A 20,867-nucleotide genomic window follows, 5' to 3' on the forward strand; every position below is an offset into this window, starting at 1 on the left:
CATGGGATTTCCCAGGCAAGAATACTGGTGCATGCTAAGTTGCTTCAGTCATATCTGACTCTTTGCGATCCCATGGGCTGTTGCCTGCCAGGCTCCTCTGTGCATGGATTCTCCAGACAAGAACATGGGAGTGGGTTGCCATTTGCTTCTCCAAGGGATCTTCCCAAATCAGGAATCAAACCCGTGGCTCCTGCATTGGCAGGCGGATTCTTTACCACTGAGCCACCAGGGAAGCCCAGTATGAAGTATAGGTATTCTCATTTCTTTTCCTTCTATCTGAGAATGTTGCTTAATTAGAAGTGGCTTATTTACACAGATTTTCCTCATCTTTTTGTGCAAATCGAAACATTTATGGCAACTAACCCTTCATCTGAAAGTTCTGACATTGGATATATTTCACAAACAATATTCACAGTCCCTCACTTCAAGTGGCAAGACATAGTTTTAGAAATAGACTATTTGGAGCAGAGCACATACATTAAATCTGAAAGCCCTATGGTGGTGTTTGTGCCGTGGGCTCTTCAATTCCTTGTGTAATGTAAGCTAGGCTTTCGAAGCGAGTGGTTCTAGTAGGTCCCAGGGCACAAGAGAGATGCCAAAGCAATTACATTTATGCTGAATTCAGAAAAGGAAAATGTGCGTGCAAGGGGAAGATGATCTTTGTGGGCTTAATTTCTAGGAAAGGCGGGAGTCATCTCTGCCAGCAGCCACTGGATGCCACTGGCATGGAGCAGTTAGTGGGGGATGATTTGTGAGAGCATAAGTGGTGTGGTGACCACGAGGCAGAACCTTCCACAGAGAAGGCCCTGGAAGGATAATGAGGGCGTCACCAGTGCTTTGAATTTATAAGGTGCTTTCTAAAATTTTGTGTTGGAGTGCAGTTTATTGACAATATTGTATTAGTTTCAGGGGTACAGCAAGGTGATTCAGATATATATACACACACATGTATTCCCACTTCTCATATATGTACATATACATACTCTTTCACTTCTTTTCATTATAGGACATTATAAGATATTGAGTAGAGTTTTTGCTGCACTATACAGTTGGTCCTTGTTGATTATCTCTTCAATACATAGCAATATGTACATTTTAACCCAAAATTCCTATTTTATCCCTCCCCACCATCTGCCATTTTTAATGTCTAAATTCAAAGTGAAAGTCACTGAGTCGTGTCTGACTCTGTGCAATCCCATGCACTGTAGCCCACCAGGCTCCTCTGTCTATGGGATACTCCAGGCAAGAATACTGAAGTGGGTTGCCGTTCCCTTCTCCAGGGGATTTTCCCAACCCAGGGGTCGAACCCACATTGCGGGCAGATTCTTTACTGTCTGAGCCACCAAGGAAGCAGTGTGTATATTTTAATCCCAAATTCCTCTTTTATCTCTCCCCACCATCTGCCATTTTTAATTTCCAAAAGCAACTCACAACTTTTTTTTTAATCCAGCTCAAATGAATTGGGGCAGGACTTATATATATTTCTATCTATTCACCCTAAAAGGCTGTTTTTGTTGTTGTTTTGCTTTTTGTTGGCATAAATTTCCTTTAATAATTTCTACATTTCCAACAGGATTTCATTTGAGGTTTAATGTATCAAGCCAGTATTATGTTTTTCAGTTTTAGTAATTCTGGATTCCAGGTCATTTAAGATGAAAATGGAAATGCAAAGTTTACTTAAGAAATTTAATTTTCTTCTTCTGTAACATCTAAGTCTTCATTCTCTTCATCATCATCTTCTGTTTGCTGATCCTCACTTTCTTAGTCGACAGGTCAATACCTGTCCTGTTCCAGATACACACTTAGCTGACAATGATCTTTGAAGAGGTGACTTCGAATTTGCTCTAAACGGGATGGATAATCTTGTGGATACAGAGAATGTTGGAAAACCTCTAAATCTTCTTCATCAATCTTCTGTATATTTTGGTAGGCAGCAGTGTAGACCTCTAAAGTTTTGCTGTGAAATAATATTTCAATAGTGATAAATTCTGAAAATATAGTCTTTATATCCTTTATTTTATGCTTTTCAAAACTGTCAATAGTTTCCTCCAGATGACGAGTTGTTCGGGTAGCATCCATTGTAGCTCTTTGTAATTCAGTTTCTGCCTGTGAAATAACATGTCGATCAGATGGGTTTCTCTGATGTGTTCTTTCTAACTGAGTTAACTGTTTAGCTTCTCGATTCCTTGCTGATAACGTTGCTTTGATGTCATCTCACTTCACTTTTACAACGGTTCCATAAGCTTTCAAAGGTTCAACTACTTTGGCTTCAAGTCTTTCAACCTCGGCTTGTCGATAATCCTGAAGTTTGGCAAACTCGTCCGCAAAGTTTTTCAGGCCCTGCTTTAAGTGAGGGGTCTCGGTAGAGGCATACACGTTGGATTCGTTCACCAGGAGGTCCGCTTTGTCTCACAGTCAGGCGGTTTTCCTCACGTAAGCAGCAAAGATCTGGCACAGCTCTCCGAAATGTTTCTCCACATTGGTGACAGCATCTTGCAGTTTTCTGGTCTGAGCGTCCCGGTTTTCCAAGCTGCGCCTCAACATGCTGCCTCGCTCACTGCTGGAAACCCCGGGCTGAGGCCCAACGACAGGGTCACGGCGCCCGGATGTGTGCCGGGGCGCCAACTGTTTTGTTTTAATTCTGCTTTTTCTCATTCCCATTGAAGTCCAACTTCTTGGAAGAGAAGCTTCCATTGGTTGACTTCCCTTTTCCACCTTTACTGATCTTGAAAATTTCCTAGCTACCAAGTCCAACGGCCCCTTCCAGACCTTTGCCCACTTGACCTCACTAAGGAATTTGACCATGCTGACCCCCGGCCCTGTCCACTTCTGGAAAACCTCTCTGGTTTTCCTCTCATTTTCCTGACTACTCCTCCTTTGCCTGTTTCCAGAAGAAACCATTCCTCGGAATTCCACACTCAACCGTCCTCATCCTCTTTGCTCCTGTGATATCAGGATATCTCCAACTATTACTCAGAAGTGGTTGCATCAGAGTCCAGCCAGGAGAAAGAAAGAATGCCAGTAATTTGAACAGGGAAATCTTCATTTGAACAAAAGTGTTAACACTGATGACTAGAAAAAGATATGTCTATATTAATCAAACCACCAAGCTTAAGTAGCGTCAAAACCAGATATTGATTCAGTACTGAATAATTCTCAGATCACATGAATCTGAAATTCATTCTATTTCGGAGAATTCATGTAAGCATGCAATTTCTGTCAAGCAAATAAACAGAGCTCAGACACAAAGCAATCTGGGCAATGCCATTTGGAGGCAGAGATACCTCATAATTATAAGGTACACATAGACATGCATATGTCTTTATAGACAAACACATCTCACAGTTTTCCAGCTAGAGTTTTAAGAGGCCTTTTTTATTTTCTTCTTTCTTCTTCTTCACTCTCAGGAATTAAAGTTACCTAAAGCACAGGTAAAAATCCCATGGACAGAGGAGCCTGGTGGGCTGCAGTCCATGAGGTCGCTAAGAGTCAGACAAGACTGAGCAACTTCACTTTCGCTTTTCACTTTCATGCGCTGGAAAAGGAAACGGCAACCCACTCCAGTGTTCGTGCCTGGAGAATCCCAGGGATGGGGGAGCCTGGTGGGCTGCCGTCTATGGGGTTGCACAGAGTCGGACACGACTGAAGCGACTTAGCAGCAGCAGCAGTAGCAGTAGAGCACAGGTAGATCATTTACATCTCAAAGGCACGTGAAGAGAAACACCCATTCCTTCCAGAAAGTCAACTTCCTCTAAGGGCATATGCAAAAACCAGTTTCAGAATGTCAAAAGGTTCCTATTTTGGCCCCTTTCAGGTACTATTTTTAGTTTCTAAATAGCCAGTTCAGTTCAAACAAATAACAGTAATAACAATATATATCATCCACTGTATATTAATACATTTGCTGTTGTTTAGTTGCTAAATCATGCCTGACTCTTTGTGACCCCATGAACTGCAGCACACCAGGCTTCCCTGTCCTTCACCATCTCCTGGAGTTTGCTTAAACTCGACTGAGTTGGTAATGCTGTCAGGCGAATGTATGCTCCTCGGTTCTTTGTCTCGTAACAACAAAGATTTGGAGTGACGGTCAGGTCATTAAAGCCCCCTCGGCAGGTCACAGCTCTCGGGTCTTGGACAGACCATGTTATAGCTCTTAAATAAATCACTGTTACAGCTCTATTTTATTTAGATAATAGCAGGAAAATCCATCTTCGAGGCGTGAGGGCACATCGATCCAAAGACATGAAGAGAAGAGAGCCCCATTGCACGGTGGCGGGGAGTGGAGGGAGGCGGCGAAGAGAGAGAGCCCTTTGGCTCCTCTTTTTATATGTTTTTTCTTATCCCTGGGCCTGTCCTATGCAAACTTGGCTTAGGCAGGAGTGCTGTTCTACCTGAAGTCCTCACTCCGGTCCTCGGACCTTCCTTTGACCTTCCTCTGTTCTATTTTCGTGGGCTTTTCCCTTATTTGTCTTTTAGCCACCGCCATTTTGGACTCCTTTACCCTATTCTAACTACCTAACATTCCCCCCTCAAGAGATGGGAGGCCCAATTCTTTGGGAATAGGGGCATCGAAGTCTTTCTGGCTACTTCCTGCTGAAGTGGAATGGTGAGGGGTATTGGGCCTCCCCCTCTTGCTAGTCTCAGGCCTCAGAGTCCTCATAGCAGTGTCCATTTTAAGGGTGAGTGATATTTTCCATGGTCGGCTGTAGTTTTGTATCTTTGTTGAACTGGCCCCGCATGTTGTAGCTTGTTGACCTGAGCAGAGACAAAACAGGTAGGACAATTGACAGTACATGGAACAATCATAAGCAGCATCAGTATGGCATAATAAGGACTAGTATGGGCATTAACCAATTTCAAATTCACATCGCCAGGATGGCTCAAGTCACTGCTTGTTCAGAGATCAGAAGATCTATCTCCTGTCTGTTTTGGAGTATCATCCCTGCCAAGCTGTGTTGGCTCTTTAGAGCTGTCTTGAGAAATCTTATCCCCAAAGACCAGATTTTGGGGTTGTTTATTAGAATGGCACTCATTTGTAGTTCTGAATAGGTATCTGAGATCTCCCAGGGGCTCACAGGTATATTGAGTGTCCTCTTCTGTTTTCTTCCATGGCTTGACTCGTGAGTAGTGAATCCAGGAGTCATGTCCTGGCACCTTGACTGCTGTGGGAGTAGAAAGTATTACAGGGTAGGGCCCCTTCCATGTGGGCTGGAGTTGAGCCTTTGGGGACCCATCTTTCCAGACTTTAATTAGGACTTGAGTCCCTGGAGCATATAGTGGCGAGTCTTTAGAGTCTTTTGGGTCCTGGTTCATACCCCACAAGCGTATATCCTGTTCGAATTGCCCAATGGCCATGGTATAAGACTAGAGAGTCTGAACCTCTGGGTCTAGGAAGAGGTCACTGACATTAACAAAAGGTCTCCCATATAGCATCTCATAAGGACTAAAACCAACCTGTTCCTTAGGGGCAATATGGGTACGGAAGAGAGCTATTGGTAAAGCCTCCTTCCATCCCAGGGAGGTCTCTTGGGTTATCTGTTTTATTGCTGATTTTAAGAATTGGTTGGCTCTTTCTACTTTTCCTAAAGACTGAGGTCTCCAGGCACAATGGAGATAATAAGTAATGCCCAATGCTTTAGAGATTCCTTGGGTGATCTTAGAAGTAAATGATGTCCCATTGTCACTTTGTAACGACCTGGGCAGACCAAACCTTGGAATGATTTCATGGAGCAGTTTTTTTTATCACCTCCTCAGCCTTCTCAGTCTGGGTGGGAAAGCCTTCAATCCATCCTCTGAATGTATCTATCATGACTAAAAGGTATTTATACCCCTGAGAAACTGGCATCTGGGTGAAGTCCATCTGCCAGTCCTCTCCTGGATAGGCCCCAAGTCATTGGATGGGCTGGGCCAGCTGAGGTCTTTGAGCTCCTTGGGGGTTGTTTAATTGGCAAGTGGGACAAGAGGAGACCACTTGTCTTCTAGTTGTTTGGAAGCCTGTTCCTCTGAAAGACCTTTCTAGTAATCTTTGGAGGGCCTTTTCTCCTAAATGAGTGGTGGCATGTAAGGAGTTAACCAACTTCCATTGGAGGTTCCCAGGCAGAAAAAGGAGCCCCTCCTTTTGGAACCACTCCAACATGATCTTCTTGAAAGCCCTCACTCTTAGCTTTAAGAGTCTCACCTTCAGTATATAAAGGAGTTTCTGGCAAGTTTGTCTATGGAACTAAGGAACCCCTATTAGGTCCTTGTTCTGTAACGCTGCTCTCTAAGCTGCCTGATCGGCTGCTTGGTTCCCTCGTGTCACTTCAGTGCTCCCTTTTTGGTGTCCTTTATAGCGGGAGACTGAAACCTCAGTGGGCAGATGGACTGCTTCCAAGAGTCTAAGGATTTGATCACCATATTTGATTGGGGACCCTTGGGTGGTCAAGTGGCCCCTTTCTTTCCAAATAGCCACATGTGCATGTAGCACCAGAAAGGGATACTTGGAGTCAGTGTAAATGGCTTTTCTTTTTCCTTTTCCCAGCTCTAAAGCTTGAGTCAGGGCTATGAGCTCAGCTAATTGGGCTGAAGTACCTGGTGGCAGAGGCTTAGCCTCTATGGTCTCAAAATTGGAGACTACTACATACCTGGCTCTTCTTTTTCCATCTAAGACAAAGCTGCTTCCATCAGTGTACCAGATTTCCTCAGGGTTGGTCAGAGGATCTTCTGACAATGCCATCCAAACATCTCTGTCACCCCCTTCTCCTCCTGCCTTCAATCTTTCCCAGCATCATTAATACATATACCTCACTTTCAGAGAAACAGGAATCCACGTTTAAGTTAACCTTTGCTCAGCACCTGTGGCCATTCTTAAAATAAAAAGCAATGGCCAGGGACTTGCCTGGTGGTCCAGTGGCAAAGACTCCTCACTCCCAGTGCAGGGGGCCCAGGTTCAATCCCTGGTCAGGGAACTAGATCCTGCACACACAAAAAAAGCCACCAGATTCCCCAGGTGGCTCAGAGGATAAGCCTCTGCCAGCCACCACAGGAGACACAGGTTTGATCCCCGACCTGAGAAGATCACACATGCTGCGGGACAAGTCAGCCCGTGCTCCACGGCTAGAGGGCAGCCCCCACTTGTCTCAGCTAGAGACAGCCCGAGCAGCAAATGAAGACCCAGCGCAGCCATAAAAAAATAAACTTTTAAAAGAAATGTTTTTAAAAATTAAAAAAAAAGAAGAAAGAAACTAGAACACCTTCTAACACCATACACAAAAATAAACTCAAAATGGATTAAAGATCTAAATGTAAGACCAGAAACTATAAAACTCCTAGAGGAGAACATAGGCAAAACACTCTCCGACATAAATCACAGCAGGGTCCTCTATGACCCACCTCCCAGAATTTTGGAAATAAAAGCAAAAATAAACAAATGGGACCTAATGAAACTTAAAACCTTCTGCACAACAAAGGAAACTATAAGTAAGGTGAAAAGACAGCCCTCAGATTGGGAGAAAATAATAGCAAATGAAGAAACAGACAAAGGATTAATCTCAAAAATACACAAGCAACTCCTGAAGCTCAATTCCAGAAAAACAAATGACCCAGACAAAAAATGGGCCAAAGAACTAAACAGACATTTCTCCAAAGAAGACATACAGATGGCTAACAAACACATGAAAAGATGCTCAACATTACTCATTATCAGAGAAATGCAAATCAAAACCACAATGAGGTATCATTACACACCAGTCAGGATGGCTGCTATCCAAAAGTCTACAAGCAATAAATCCTGGAGACGGTGTGGAGAAAAGGGAACCCTCTTACACTTTTGGTGAGACTGCAAACTAGTACAGCCACTATGGAGAACAGTGTGGAGATTTCTTAAAAAACTGGAAATAGAACTGCCATATGACCCAGCAATCCCACTCCTGGGCATACACACCGAGGAAACCAGATCTGAAAGAGACACGTATACCCAATGTTCATCGCAGCACTGTTTATAATAGCCAGGACATGGAAGCAATTAGATGCCCATCAGCAGATGAATGGATAAGGAAGCTGTGGTACATATACACCATGGAATATTACTCAGCCATTAAAAAGAATTCATTTGAATCAGTTCTAATGAGATCGATCAAACTGGAGCCCATTATACAGAGTGAAGTAAGCCAGAAAGATAAAGACCAATACAGTATATTAACACATATATATGGAATTTATAAAGATGGTAACAATAACCCTATATGCAAAACAGAAAAAGAGACACAGAAGTACAGAACAGACTTTCTCTTCTGTGGGAGAAGGCGAGGGTGGGATGTTTCGAAAGAACAGCATGTATATTATCTAGGGTGAAACAGACCACCAGCCCAGGTGGGATGCATGAGACAAGTGCTTGGGCCTGGTGCACTGGGAAGACCCAGAGGAATCAGGTGGAGAGGGAGGTGGGAGGGGGGATCGGGATGGGGAATACATGTAAAACCATGGCTGATTCATGCCAATGTATGACAAAATCCACTACAATATTGTAAAGTAATTAGCCTCCAACTAATAAAAATAAATGAAAAAATAAATAAATAAATAAGCAGAATGTGAGGTAGTCTAAAAAAAAAAAAAGGCATGGCCAGCCCAGAGGTGCGTCCAGGGCCTTACTGCCTAACTCCGCTTTCCCCAGAACCTCCACCACCGCCTGAGGGCGTCTAGGGGTTCTCCGTACTCTTGGCAGCGCCCAGCTGTCATGGACAGCCACCACAGGACCCCAGTACTAGCAGATGGCACCCTGGGGTCCCCTCTCACCCCTAGCTCTCAAGACCTGTGTCAGTGGATGACCACAGCGGGATTACACCGGTAATCTGCCAGCCTCCGTCCTAATTTCCCAACATTTTGGTGCTCCTGGGCGCTTCCTCAGTCTCCTGTCTGCTCCGCCAATTTGTTGGGCTGCACCCAGAAGCCCAACTTTGAGACGGAAGAACAGCCGGGATCAGTGACAGAGACAACAGCGGTTCATAGAAGGGGGAGCTTACCTGTCTGAAGCAGGTCCCGGGACAACAGACACCCCATTGTATGCAGTGGACCGCAGGCGGGACAGGGAGGCCGCCAGCGCCCCGGGGCAGGGCGGGCGGGGTGGGGCCTGGGGTGGGGATTGGGGGAGATCGCCTCTCCTGGGGGATTGACACCTGGTCCGCTTCGGGGTTACCAGGGCAACCAGCAGAGGGCCACGCCCCTCGCGGCCCCTTTGATGAGCCATCCAGGTGATTTCTGATCTCAACGTTAGAACAATCCGGGGCAGGTGTGTAGGGAGGTCAGTCATGTGAGGCCGGTAGCAGAGATTCAAAGCGAAGTAACTGTTCAGCTGGTGGGTCACCCCTAACATGTGCTGGGCTTCATTGCGGGTAGGATGTAGCGCACATTCAGGGCCGGAATAGGACAAACCCAGTCTGAGGGTCTCATGTAAAACATACTGACTACACTTGATGACACCGAACTGTATAACTCACACTGGCTAAGCAGGGAGGGGCTTCCCATGTGGTTCAGTGGTAAAGAATCGACCTGCCAAACGCAGGAGATGCGGCAATGTTCAATTGCCGCATCAGGAAGATCCCCTGGAGAAGGAAATGGCAACCCGCTCCAGTGTTCTTGCCTGGAGTATCCCATGGACAGAGGAGCCTGGTGGGTTACAGTCCATAGGGTCACAAAGAGTCAGATACAACTGAGCAACTAAACAGCAAGAAGAAGCGAGGAGAACTGAAATGTTCTCAAGGAAAAAAAAAAAGATAAATATGTGAGGTGATGACTGTGTTAACTTCACAAGGAAAATCATTTCACGAAGTTTACATATATTAACTCACCACAGTGTATATGGTAAATATCTAATTTTATATGTCAATTATACCTCAACAAAAGCTGAATTACAAAAAAAAAAAAAAAAAAGGAGGCTCATGAGCTCTCAAAAGAGAAATCCTTTCCCCATTTTTCTAGTAAAATTCAAAAAAGTTTCAAGACCCTAAAAGAAAATTGGTCCTGTCTGGTGTGTTGGCAGCAGAGATGCCTGCAAAATTCTCTCTGTGCTATAGCATCCTGTGGGGATCAAAAAAGATCACAGCTTTCCGAGAATGAAAAAAATAAATGATCACAGGCAGGACCGTCCTGAAATGCTGTCAGTCGCTAAAGAATGAGAATCACGAAGCAACAGTTTTTGGAGTCCATCAGTCAAGCTATGTACATCTCTGCAGTTGACCCCACCCAGGGATGACCCCAGGGGTCCTCTCCCCTAGACCCACCCAGTCCAGTGAGGACACCCTGCCAGAAGGAGGCTCAGTAACCACTGGTCCTGACGTGTCAGGACTTTGGGGATGACAGGCGACTAGATGAGCTTTCAAAGCAGGGGACAGACTTTTCTGGGGGGGTGAATTTAAATGTATTTTTCTGAATTTTTAAAACTGAAATAAAATTGATCTATAACCTAGCCAGTGTATTGAAAAGTAGAGATATCACTTTGCTGGCAAAGGTCTGTATAGTCAAAGCTATGGTTTTTTTGGTAGTCATATATGGATGTGAGAATTGGACCATAAGGAAGTCTGAATGCTGAAGAATTGATGCTTTTGAATTGTAGTGCTAGAGAAGACTCTTGAGAGTCCCATGGACAGCAAGAAGTTCAAACCAGTCAATTCTAAAGGAAATCAATCCTTAATTAGAAGGAATGATGCTGAAGCTGAAGCTCCAGTACTCTGGCCAACTGTTGCAAAGAACTGACTCATTGGAGAAGAGATGCTGGGAAAGATCAAGGGCAGGAGGAGAAGGGAGCCACAGAGGATAAGATGACTGGATGGCATCACTGACTCAATGAACATGAGTTTGAGCAAACTCTGGGAGACAGTGGACAGTGTCAGAGGACAGTGTCAGAGGACAGAGACAGAGGACAATGTTCTCTGGGAGGACAAGGAAGCCTGGTGTGCTGCAATCCATGGGTCGCAGAGTTAGACATGACTCAGCAACTGAACAACAACAACATGATCTATTTACTTCCAGGTGTCCACATAATGATTTGATGTTTGTACTAAAAAACAATTACAAAACAATCACCACAATAAGTCTAGTTAACATCTGTCACCGTGGAATTACTAATTTTCTTGCAATGCAAGCGTTTAAGACCCACTGTCTTAGTACATACAGCACAGAATCGGTAACTGTCGTGACCATGCAATAGGTCACATTCCCAAAACTTTTTCATTTTATAACTGGAAAATTGCATCTTTTCATCATCTTCACTATTTCATCCACAAATCCTTTTTTATTTTCCACTGTATACAATATCTAGCATAGTGCCTGGGACATCCAGGTACTTACTTAATGTTTGTTGAATGAATCATGAAACCACTCCTTCTCACTTAAAAACCCCAAGTCTATGGAAGGGCGATAGCAAACCCCACTCCTGTGTTCGTTGAGCTGGTCTCTCTTTGACCACCAACTGAATTATCCGTCCCCACCTGCCAGTCATCTCGATGTTTATTCCCCATACCCCTTCTCTGGAACCTCTTTCATAAAACCTCCCGTGTCAGGGAGGGAAAGCCCAGGTTCCAGCCAAGCCTGCATTCTCCTGCTAACCTAAGCCAGCCTTCACTCTCCGCCAAACCTCCTAATCCTTGCCCCCAGGAGATCATCCCTGTAATCCTGTCTCACGTCCCGAGTCTCTTTGGCCCCATTTTTCTCCTGTTTCTTCCCTGTTCCTAGTCAAGCACCGCCTTTCTCTCTAATCCTGCTCCAAGTCTCTGGGTCCCCTTAGGTGATTTTCATGCTGCCGAGTCTCCACGCTGGATGTTGGAGGAACAGAGCAGCCCTTTTCTGTCCCAGAAGAGGCAGTGTCCCCGTCCTAGATGTGCGTGTATGTGTGTGTGTTTGTGTGTGCTGTGTGAACTGCTTTTCCTTTAGCTGGAGATACATGAGCCCATGGTGGAAAAGTTGAAATCATCTGTGTTCTTTTCTTGTCTACTTTCCTTTAGAAAGAAAACTTTATTCAAAAGTATAAGCAAGCATTAGGGTCTGTTCTGTTACTCACCAGCTCATTGTGATGGAGTCACATTTGTGAGCCGAGGACGGGGTGTGAATTGAAGAGGTGGGCGTGAGCAGGGTGGCAGGACAGGCTGGCGTGCAGGTGCCGACCTCATCCTCTGCTGGACTCTCCGTGGCCCTTCTCTGGCACAGCAAGGGGCTGAAATTTACACAGATGTGGACAATTATGCCTTTGGAACTTGAAATTTGGTTTCCAAAGCCATTTATCCCATTGTCTACACAGATGCCATTTGAATGAGAGTTTAGGACATTTGAGAGTTCAGAAAATGGTTTCCTCTACCCCCTGCCAGAGGCCTTTCACATTCACGGCATTTAGCAAGAGAACTAGGCACTCTGACAGCTTTGGGCAGGACGGGCAGATCCACTGCCCGGCCTCGCTGGGTGGCCCACATCCTTTTTTGTCTTTTTTGCCTCACATCCTCCTCGTCCAAGAGCAGAGCCTGTGCAGCTGGTCCCTCTGCAGCCACGTGGCCATAAACCAACAGCAGCTGCTGTCCCGTCCACCTGGACTCAGGGGTGGGAGCAGGAGTGCCCTGAAGGTGCCTTCGCCATCAGTTAACACTGGACTTTCCAAACGGCTCAGTGGGTAAAGGGTCCACCTGGGAGTGCAGGAGATGCAGGTTGGGAAGATGCCCTGCAGGAGGGCACGGCAACCCACTCCAGCATTCTTGCCTAGAGAATCCCATGGCCAGTGGAGCCTGGTGGGCTACAGTCCATGGGGTCGCAAAGAGTCGGACATGACTGAGCAGACAGCAGAGCTCTAAGGATAGAGAGTCTGTGAGTTCACTGGCCAAGAATAAAGAGAGAGCTCTTCCCAGAGTTCTGTCTGGCAAACCCCAGTGAAGCAGCTTTAAGAAACCGAAAGCCTGGTCCTGGTTGAGATCAGACAGGCGTCGAAGGATGCTGGACCCCAGAGAGAGATGCAAGCTCAGACTTCCACCCATCGGGCCACTTCTCTTTCACCTAATAAACTCAATCACCACCTGGGAATTGATCCCCAAAATTGCCTCTTTTAAGTTTGGCTCCCCAAGTTCCACAGCGAAATTCCTCCCTGGTGCTTGACTGAGGAGGTGGAGAGAAGGTGAAGGAAGTGGGAGTGACTGGGGCACTCGCTGACACGGCCAAGTTCATGTCCTGCCGTCCGGATCTCCCAGGAGACTAAGAGGAAGAGGGTGGGACTCCCCTGGGGGTCCAGTGCTTAAGACCCTAAGCTTCTACTGCAGGGGCTCGGGTTCAATCCGTGGCCAGGGAGCTGAGATCACACATGCTGTGTGTGCGTGCGTGTGTGCTAAGTCACTTCAGTCATTTCCAACTCTTTTCAACCCTGTGGGCTACAGCCTGCCAGACTCTTCTGTCCAAGGGACTCTTCAGGCAAGAATACTGGGGTGGGTTGCCATTCCAGGGTATCTTCCTGACCCAGGGATGGAACCCAAGTCTCCTGTGTTGCAGACAGATTCTTAATCAATGAGCCACTTGGAAAGCCAACCATGAGTGTGGTACAGCCAAAAAAAAAAAAAAAAAAAAAGAAAAGGGAGGCAATTCCTTTGTGGGATGGGTATGCAAGTGGTATGCATTTTCCGTCATTCAGGTTCAAATGTGGATCCTATGGCATCCAGAAAAGTGAATACAAAAGTGCTTGTGTGTGTCCACTTCCAGTTCCTTTGTTTTTGCAAGAGTCTCCTTAGCTCTCCTTGGATTCTCGGAGAAGTGTGTAGGCCGAACCAGGTTCAGAGCTACCACCCTGTGTCCTCCATGATTTCACATCCCCTGTCGTCATGGACAGACACCTGAGAGCGCTGGTCCAGCAGCAGAGGGTGGACCCAACTGTCGCCACGTTTCCTGAATAAGGAATCTGGTATCCACCACCTTGATTCCCTCCTGAACAACCCTGTACCAGCCTTTACTCCTATAGTGGCAGAAAGCAAAGAAGAACTAAAGAGCCTCTTGATGAAAGTGAAAGAGGAGAGTGAAAAAGTTGGCTTAAAACTCAACATTCAGAAAACTAAGATCATGGCATCTGGTCCCTTCACTGCATGGCAAATAGATGGGGAAACGGTGGCAGACTTTCTTTTCTTGGGCTCCAAAATCACTGCCGATGGTGACTGCAGTCATGAAATTAAAAGACGCTTGCTCCTTGGAAGAAAAGCTATGACCAATCTAGATAGCATATTAAAAAGCAGAGACATTGCTTTGCCAACAAATGTCCATCTAGTCAGGGCTAAGGTTTTCACGTAGTCACATATGGATGTGACAGTTGGACTATGAACAAAGCCAAGCACCAAAGAATTGATGCTTTTGAGCTGTGGTGTTGGAGAAGACTCTTGAGAGTCCCTTGGACTGCAAGGAGATCCCACCAGTCCATCCTAAAGGAGATCAGTCCTGGGTTTTCATTGGAAGGACTGATGTTGAAGCTGAAACTCCAATACTTTGGCCACCTCATGCGAAGAGCTGACTCATTTGCAAAGACCCTGATGCCGGGAAAGATTGAAGGCAGGAGGAGAAGGGGATGACAGAGGATGAGATGGTTGGATGGCATCACCGACTCAATGGACATGAGTCTGAGTAAACTCCAGGAGTTGGTGATGGACAGGGAGGCCTGCTGTGCTGCAGTCCATGGGGTCACAAAGAGTCGGAGATGACTGAGCAACTGAAATGAACTGAACTGAACTGACTCCTCTAGTAAGTGGAGGACTTCCCTGGTGGTCCAGTGGTTAAGAATCTGCCTGCCAGTGCAGGGGACATGGGCTCCATCCCTAGTCAAGGAAGATCCACATGCAGCTCAGCCCGTGCACCGCAACTACTGAGCCCGAGCTCTAGAGCCCGGGAGCCACAAGAGAAGCCACTGCAATGAGCAGCCTGTGCACTGGACTAGAGAAAGCCCACGGACAAAAAATCAAAGACCCAAGGCAGCCAAATTTAAATAAGTAAATAAAAACTAAAAAGGTTAAGTAAGTGGAGCTGAAACAGCCCATGTGCCTACCACACTGTGTCCCGGCATCACTTATTTGACTGTGATATCCAGTACGTCACATAACCTCTCTGCCTCACCGCCCCAGTCCGGTAGGATCAGGCCCCATTCAGGCATCATTCTGTGCTGGAGAGACTCCCTATCTACTCATTCTGGGCAAAAGAATTGTGTCTAAAATGATGCCTCGGGTATATCCTGTTCTTGCTTCCATTCTTAGCAGGACCTAAAGGGACTGTTACAACGCAGAACCCTGTAGAGACATGAAAAGGACCAAGGTCCTCGCACCCGTCTGAGCACGCACAGCTCTGTGACCACACACACGGTCCAGCTGTGCTCCAAGATGTGTCCTGATGGTGGCAGGAGGCCCGGTGGAGGCTCCGGGCGGGAAGATGTAGGGATGCACCCATGTCCAGACTTTTTTTTTTTTGCCATTTCTGCTGTTGATACTTTTCACCTTTTCCCACCACTAACTATTCAGTTCTTCATGCTGCGCTGTGCTTAGTTGTTCAGTCGTGTCAGACTCTTGCAAACCCATGGACTGTAGCTTGCTCCTCCATCCATGGGGATTCTCCAGGCAAGAATTTTGCAGAGGGTTGCCATGCCCTCCCCCAGAGGATCTTCCTGACCCAGGGACAGAACCCAGGTCTCCTGCATTGCAGGCAGATTCTCTACCAGCTGAGTTACCAGGGAAGCCCAAGAATACTGGAGTGGGTAGCCTATCCCTTCTCCAGTGGATCTTCCCAACCCAGGAATCAAACGGGGGTCTCCTGCATTGCAGGCGGATTCTCTACCAGCTGAGCTACCAGGAAAGTCCATTCAGTTCTTTACTACAATATTTGCAAAGAATGATTAAGTCATTTTTTTTCTCATGCTATAACGTTTCAAAGTCCCTCTACATGATGTAGAGCAGCGGTCCCCAAACTTTTTGGCACCAGTTTCGTGGAAGACGGTTTTTACACAGACCAGAGGGGAGGTGGTTTTGAGATAATTCAAGCACAGTACATTTATTGTGCACTTTATTTCTATTATTACTAAATCAGCTCTACCTCAGATCACCAGGCATTAGATCCTGGAGGTTGGGGATCCCTGAGGTAGAGAATCTTCATCCGGTCAAGGAGTGCACCGATAGTTACTGTCTTTCCTGTTTTCCTAGTACTCTTTTGCTGTTCAGTCACTAAGTTGTATCCGACTCGGTGACCCCATGGGCTGCAGTGCTCCAAGCTTCCCTGTCCTTCACTACCTCCCAAAGTTTGCTTAAACTCCTATCCATTGAGTTGGTGATGCCATCCAACCATCTTATCCTCTGTTTCCCCCTTCTCCTCCTGCCTTCAATCTTTCCCAGCATCAGGGTCTTTTCTAATGAGTCAGTTCTTCACATGAGGTGGCCAAAGTCCTGGAGCTTCAGCTTCAGCATCAGTCCTTCCAGTGAATATTCAGGGTTGATTTCCTTTAGGATTAACTAGTTTGATCTCCTTGCTGTCTAAGGGATTCTCAAGAGTCTTCTCCAGCACCACAGTTTGAAAGCATCAATTTTTTGGTGCTCAGCCTTTTTTTGGTCCAACCCTCACATCCATTCAGGCCTGCTGGATGGCACTTCTTAATTTATCATCCAGGAGAAATGCTAAAAGCAGGACGATAGGTCCATCCCAGGCCACCAGGGGGCGTCAGGTGACCACCCCCTACACAGTGACGTCTTCCTCACACCTTCTACTTGGGACACTTGCCTCATACTGGACCTCTCTCCTAGCTAACCTAGCTAATGTGGTGATAGGAGACAATGCTTTGAAGCAGGAAGATGACCAGTTATGAGTTAAAGAACCACCTGAAAGGAAAAAATCTCCCATCTTACGGAAGTCATGAGCTCTTTGTCCTTGTTTCTAGACTGCAGTTTCACCCAGAGTCTCACTGTGGTTTTGCAGCCCAATCTTCTCATGTTCTTTGACATGTAGACTGGCCCATGTGATATTTAATTCTCCAATTTCTCTCCATATGAATTTAAAGCACCATCCAATCATCATGGGATTAAATTAAAAAAAAAAAAAAAAACCTGCTGAATCTCCACCAGGATTGCCAGGAGCCAGGGGTACAATTAAAAAAAACAGCTCCATTCTCATCCTTCCTTCTCTCCACAGCTTCGAAATGTGGCAGCAAACCTCTGTGTGGACAGCAAGCATGGAGCCACAGGGACCGAGTTAAGGCTGGACATCTGTGTCAAGGACGGTTCTGAGAGGACCTGGTCTCATGAGCAGGTGTGTCCCGGGATGGGGGGCAGGGGGCTGTGTGGGAATAGATCTCTAGAGGGAGCTGGGATGTCACCACCTAGCTCCGTGATCAAGGGAACCCCTTCTTTGCTCCAGCTTCCTCTCAGGGCAGTCATGGTCATCCATTGAGACCAGGTATTAAAATGGGCTTTAAAGAAAGGATGCTAGCATTTCACGGAGGTGCAGTAGTTAAGACTCCACGCTCATGCTCCCACTGCTGGCAGTACAGGTTCAATCTCTGGTTGAGGAACTAAGATCCCGAATACCATATGGTGTCAAAAAAAAAAAAAAAAGGGAGAGAGAGAATGGAATAGAAGGATGGTGAAGAAATGTTGATTGTGACCCTAGTCATCTGTTTCCTTTCCCAGAACGATAGTTTTTCAAACCATTAAAAGTTTGTAGAGTATTATAACACTCCCGTGCAGATGTCATGTTTTTATGGAAGGACTTGGTGATTCTGTCAGTTTTGGGGACTTTCTCTAGTCTTATTTCCCTCTCTGGCTGCTTGAAAAGCTTGCTTTACATACACCTGTCCTTGTAGCAGCAATGTGTGATCTCACACACAAAGGATAGCTCAGAGGCAGGAACACCCCAGCGTGGACTACGTGGGATGCTTTAAGACTTGTTGTTTAGTCACTCAGTCGTGTCCGACTCAACCCCAAGGACTGGAGCTTGCCAGACTCCTCTGTCCATGGGAGTCTCCAGGCAAGAATACTGGAGTGGGTTGCCATTTCCTCTCCAAGATCTTCCTGACCCAAGGATCAAACCTGCATATCCTGCGTGGGAAGGCAGACTCCTTACCGCTGAGCCACCAAGCAAGCAGGGAAGCCAGGCTTTAAGACTGTTTACTGCTTGTGCTCGAAAAAAGCATTTCAGAGCAACTCAGTTTATTAAATGAGGCGTGTTTTCCGACCATCTCTGAAATGTAACAGTCCTGGTAAGGGGCTTTCCTCACCCTGAGTCACCTATAAAAGAGCAAAAACTGGGGAAGAATTGTGCCTGCCCCTTTTTATTGTTTTAAATTATAAAACAATCTTTCAAACAAGAAACTATAAGAAATTTAACAGCACATTCTCATGCACTCATCACACAGACTGAAGGAGTATCTACAGCTATTGCCGTATTTTTTTAGAAGGAAAAAAAATGTACAGATACAATTAAAGCCCTTCTCCCTACCCTATACCTCCTACTCTGTCTACAAAAGGATACATCCCAGGTTCAAGATCTCATGTCCTTCTTGGGCCTTCTATTTCCCAAAACTGTGTCTAATGCTTCTCTTAGGAAAACCAAGAGCAGACAAGCAGTTTCCAATATCGCATCAGTTGTATCCTCCAGCTTCTCAAGGGTCCGTCTCATAATTGACTAATGCTACGTTAGTATAAGCCTCCACCTCGCCCAACCCGGGATCTCCAAGAGTTATTGGGTGTGATGAGACTGGATGTGTCGACCTTCCCCTCTCCTCACCCGCTCCTGCCCCGCCGCAGTGCAGAGCAGCCAATTTAGGAAAACTGTTGCACTAAGCCAAGTCCAGAGCACAACCCAGAATCAACTCCATCAACCCCTAAACCAGGGACTTAGCCGATGGGTCGCTCAGTGGTGAAGAATCCACCTGCCAATGCGTGAAACTCCAGAGACCCAGGTTCCATCCCTGGGTGGGGAAGGTTCTCTGGGGAAGGGAATGGCAACCCACTCCAGTATTCTTGCCTGGAGAATCCCACAGAGGAGCCTGGCGGGCAGCAGTCCATGGGGTCACAAAGAGTCGGACACAACTGAGCACACACGCTCCAAACCCAGCCTGCATCTGTGGAGAGTACAGATGGGTTTTAAGGAAGGCCCTGCAGCTTAGGTTCACTGGCAGGTGTGGGCCATCAGCAGAGGCTGACTTGCCTTCCTTCTCCTCTCTGTGTTAGTAGCTCAGTCATGCCCGACTCTTTGCGACCCCACGGACTGTAGCCCGCAAGGCTCTACTGTCCATCGAATTTTTCAGGCAAGAATGCTAAGTGGGTAGCCATTCCCTTCTCCAAGGGATCTTTATCCTCTGTGGCCAGGACAGGGGACAGCGTCTACCCGTTTCCTCCATGAAGCAATTCTGACTGAAGCCTGGGAGCAAGAGAGAGGGCCTCATGGCCAATCAGTAAGGCTGGCATCTAGAGGAGGAAAGGACATTTTCAAAAAGGAAAAGGAGAATGCTAGGAGGAAAGTCTGTCTCTGTTGGGTTCAGTTCCTCTCTACAGTCTCTGTTCAGCCTAACCAGGAGACACGCCTGTCCAGCTGGTTGATCTGAAGGAGGCAGACATACCTGAATGACTGGATCATGTTTAACATCTCCATCCCATGGAATGTGCTAGAGTGAAATATGCTCTGGGCTGCACACTTTATCTGATGGGTGGAAACAAATATAAATAAAGCTCGCTATATTGCATGCTCAGTCCTTCCCTTGTTGTTCAGTCACTAAGTCATGTCTGACCCTTTTGCAACCACATGGACTGTAGCCCACCAGGCTCCTCTGTCCATGGGATGTACCAGGCAAGAATACTAGGGTGGGTTTCCATTTCCTTCTCCAGGGGATCTTCCCCACCCCAGGATGGGACCCCCGTCTCCTGCATTGGCAGGGAATTCTTTCCTGCTGAGCCACCAGGGCCAGGCAAAACCGCAAAAACCTGTGGCATGTAATTCAAGAAATAGTCACCAGAGGGCAGCACTCGATAAGCCGACAGCTATCTAGAGGAACAAAAGACCACTTCACAGGGCTCTTTTTCTTTTTTCATTTTAATTGGAGGCTAATTACTTTACAATATTGTAGTGGCTCCTGCCATAATTGACATGAATCAGCCATGGGTGTACATGTGTCCCCCATCCTGAACCCCCCTCCCACCCGCCTCCCCATCCCATCCCTCAGGGTTGTCCCAGCTCTTTAAAAAGATTTCCATTCTCCATGGTCTCTGAAAGCAAGGCGATCAAAGAAGGTTGACAGGAGGTGAAAATCAATCTTATTTGAAACACGTATCACTGTATATTGACGTGGACGTTCAAACATCACAAACTGCCTTTTTTTCCAGTAATTAACTCTTCATTTTATTCGATTTATACTCAATATATATTCATTAGTCAATGAAGGAAGATCCCCTGGAGAAGGGCATGGCAACCCACTCCAGTACTCTTGCCAGGAGAATCCCGTGGACGGAGGAGCCTGGAGGGCTGCAGTCCATGCATCACCAAGAGTCAGACACGACTGAGCGACTGAACCTCCAGCAGGACTGTGTTTTGTGTGATACAGTCCAGGCTCAGGCAGCGCTGTGCATGACACATTAACATCAAAGCCGGGAAGCATAACTGATATGTCATCTGAGTATAGAGTATAGAAGGAGAGAGTGCAGAAACTAGCATCAGTGTACTTCAAGACTGAGGACTTTGAGGCTGGAAACAAGTCAGGAACCTGGATAAAATCTGAATATTTCTTGTCAGTGAGGAGCAGCCCAAAGTCTTCCAAACCGTCAGGTACCTGCATGATATCTACTTGTTTCTGCTTTGATATGACTGCACAGGATTGCAGGTCTCAGAAATGAGACCAGTCAGGGCCTGATTGGTTCCAT

At 46.4% G+C, this 20,867-nt stretch overlaps 1 protein-coding gene and 1 pseudogene across 1 annotated transcript in view; one reads left to right on the top strand and one right to left on the bottom strand.

Annotated features, from left to right (window-relative positions):
* GALNTL6 (polypeptide N-acetylgalactosaminyltransferase like 6) overlaps positions 1 to 20,867 on the top strand; it is a 1,391,526-nt gene that overhangs the window by 1,345,463 nt on the left and 25,196 nt on the right. Inside the window, exon 10 of the mRNA XM_065908367.1 lies at positions 17,146 to 17,262. Within this exon, the coding sequence (XP_065764439.1) occupies positions 17,146 to 17,262 (117 nt within the window). The remainder of the gene's footprint in view (positions 1 to 17,145; positions 17,263 to 20,867) is intronic.
* Positions 1,687 to 2,544, bottom strand: LOC136148674 (CBY1-interacting BAR domain-containing protein 1 pseudogene; annotated as a pseudogene).

Source organism: Muntiacus reevesi, chromosome 17 (genome assembly GCF_963930625.1).
Source record: "Muntiacus reevesi chromosome 17, mMunRee1.1, whole genome shotgun sequence".
Taxonomy (NCBI): domain Eukaryota; kingdom Metazoa; phylum Chordata; class Mammalia; order Artiodactyla; family Cervidae; genus Muntiacus; species Muntiacus reevesi.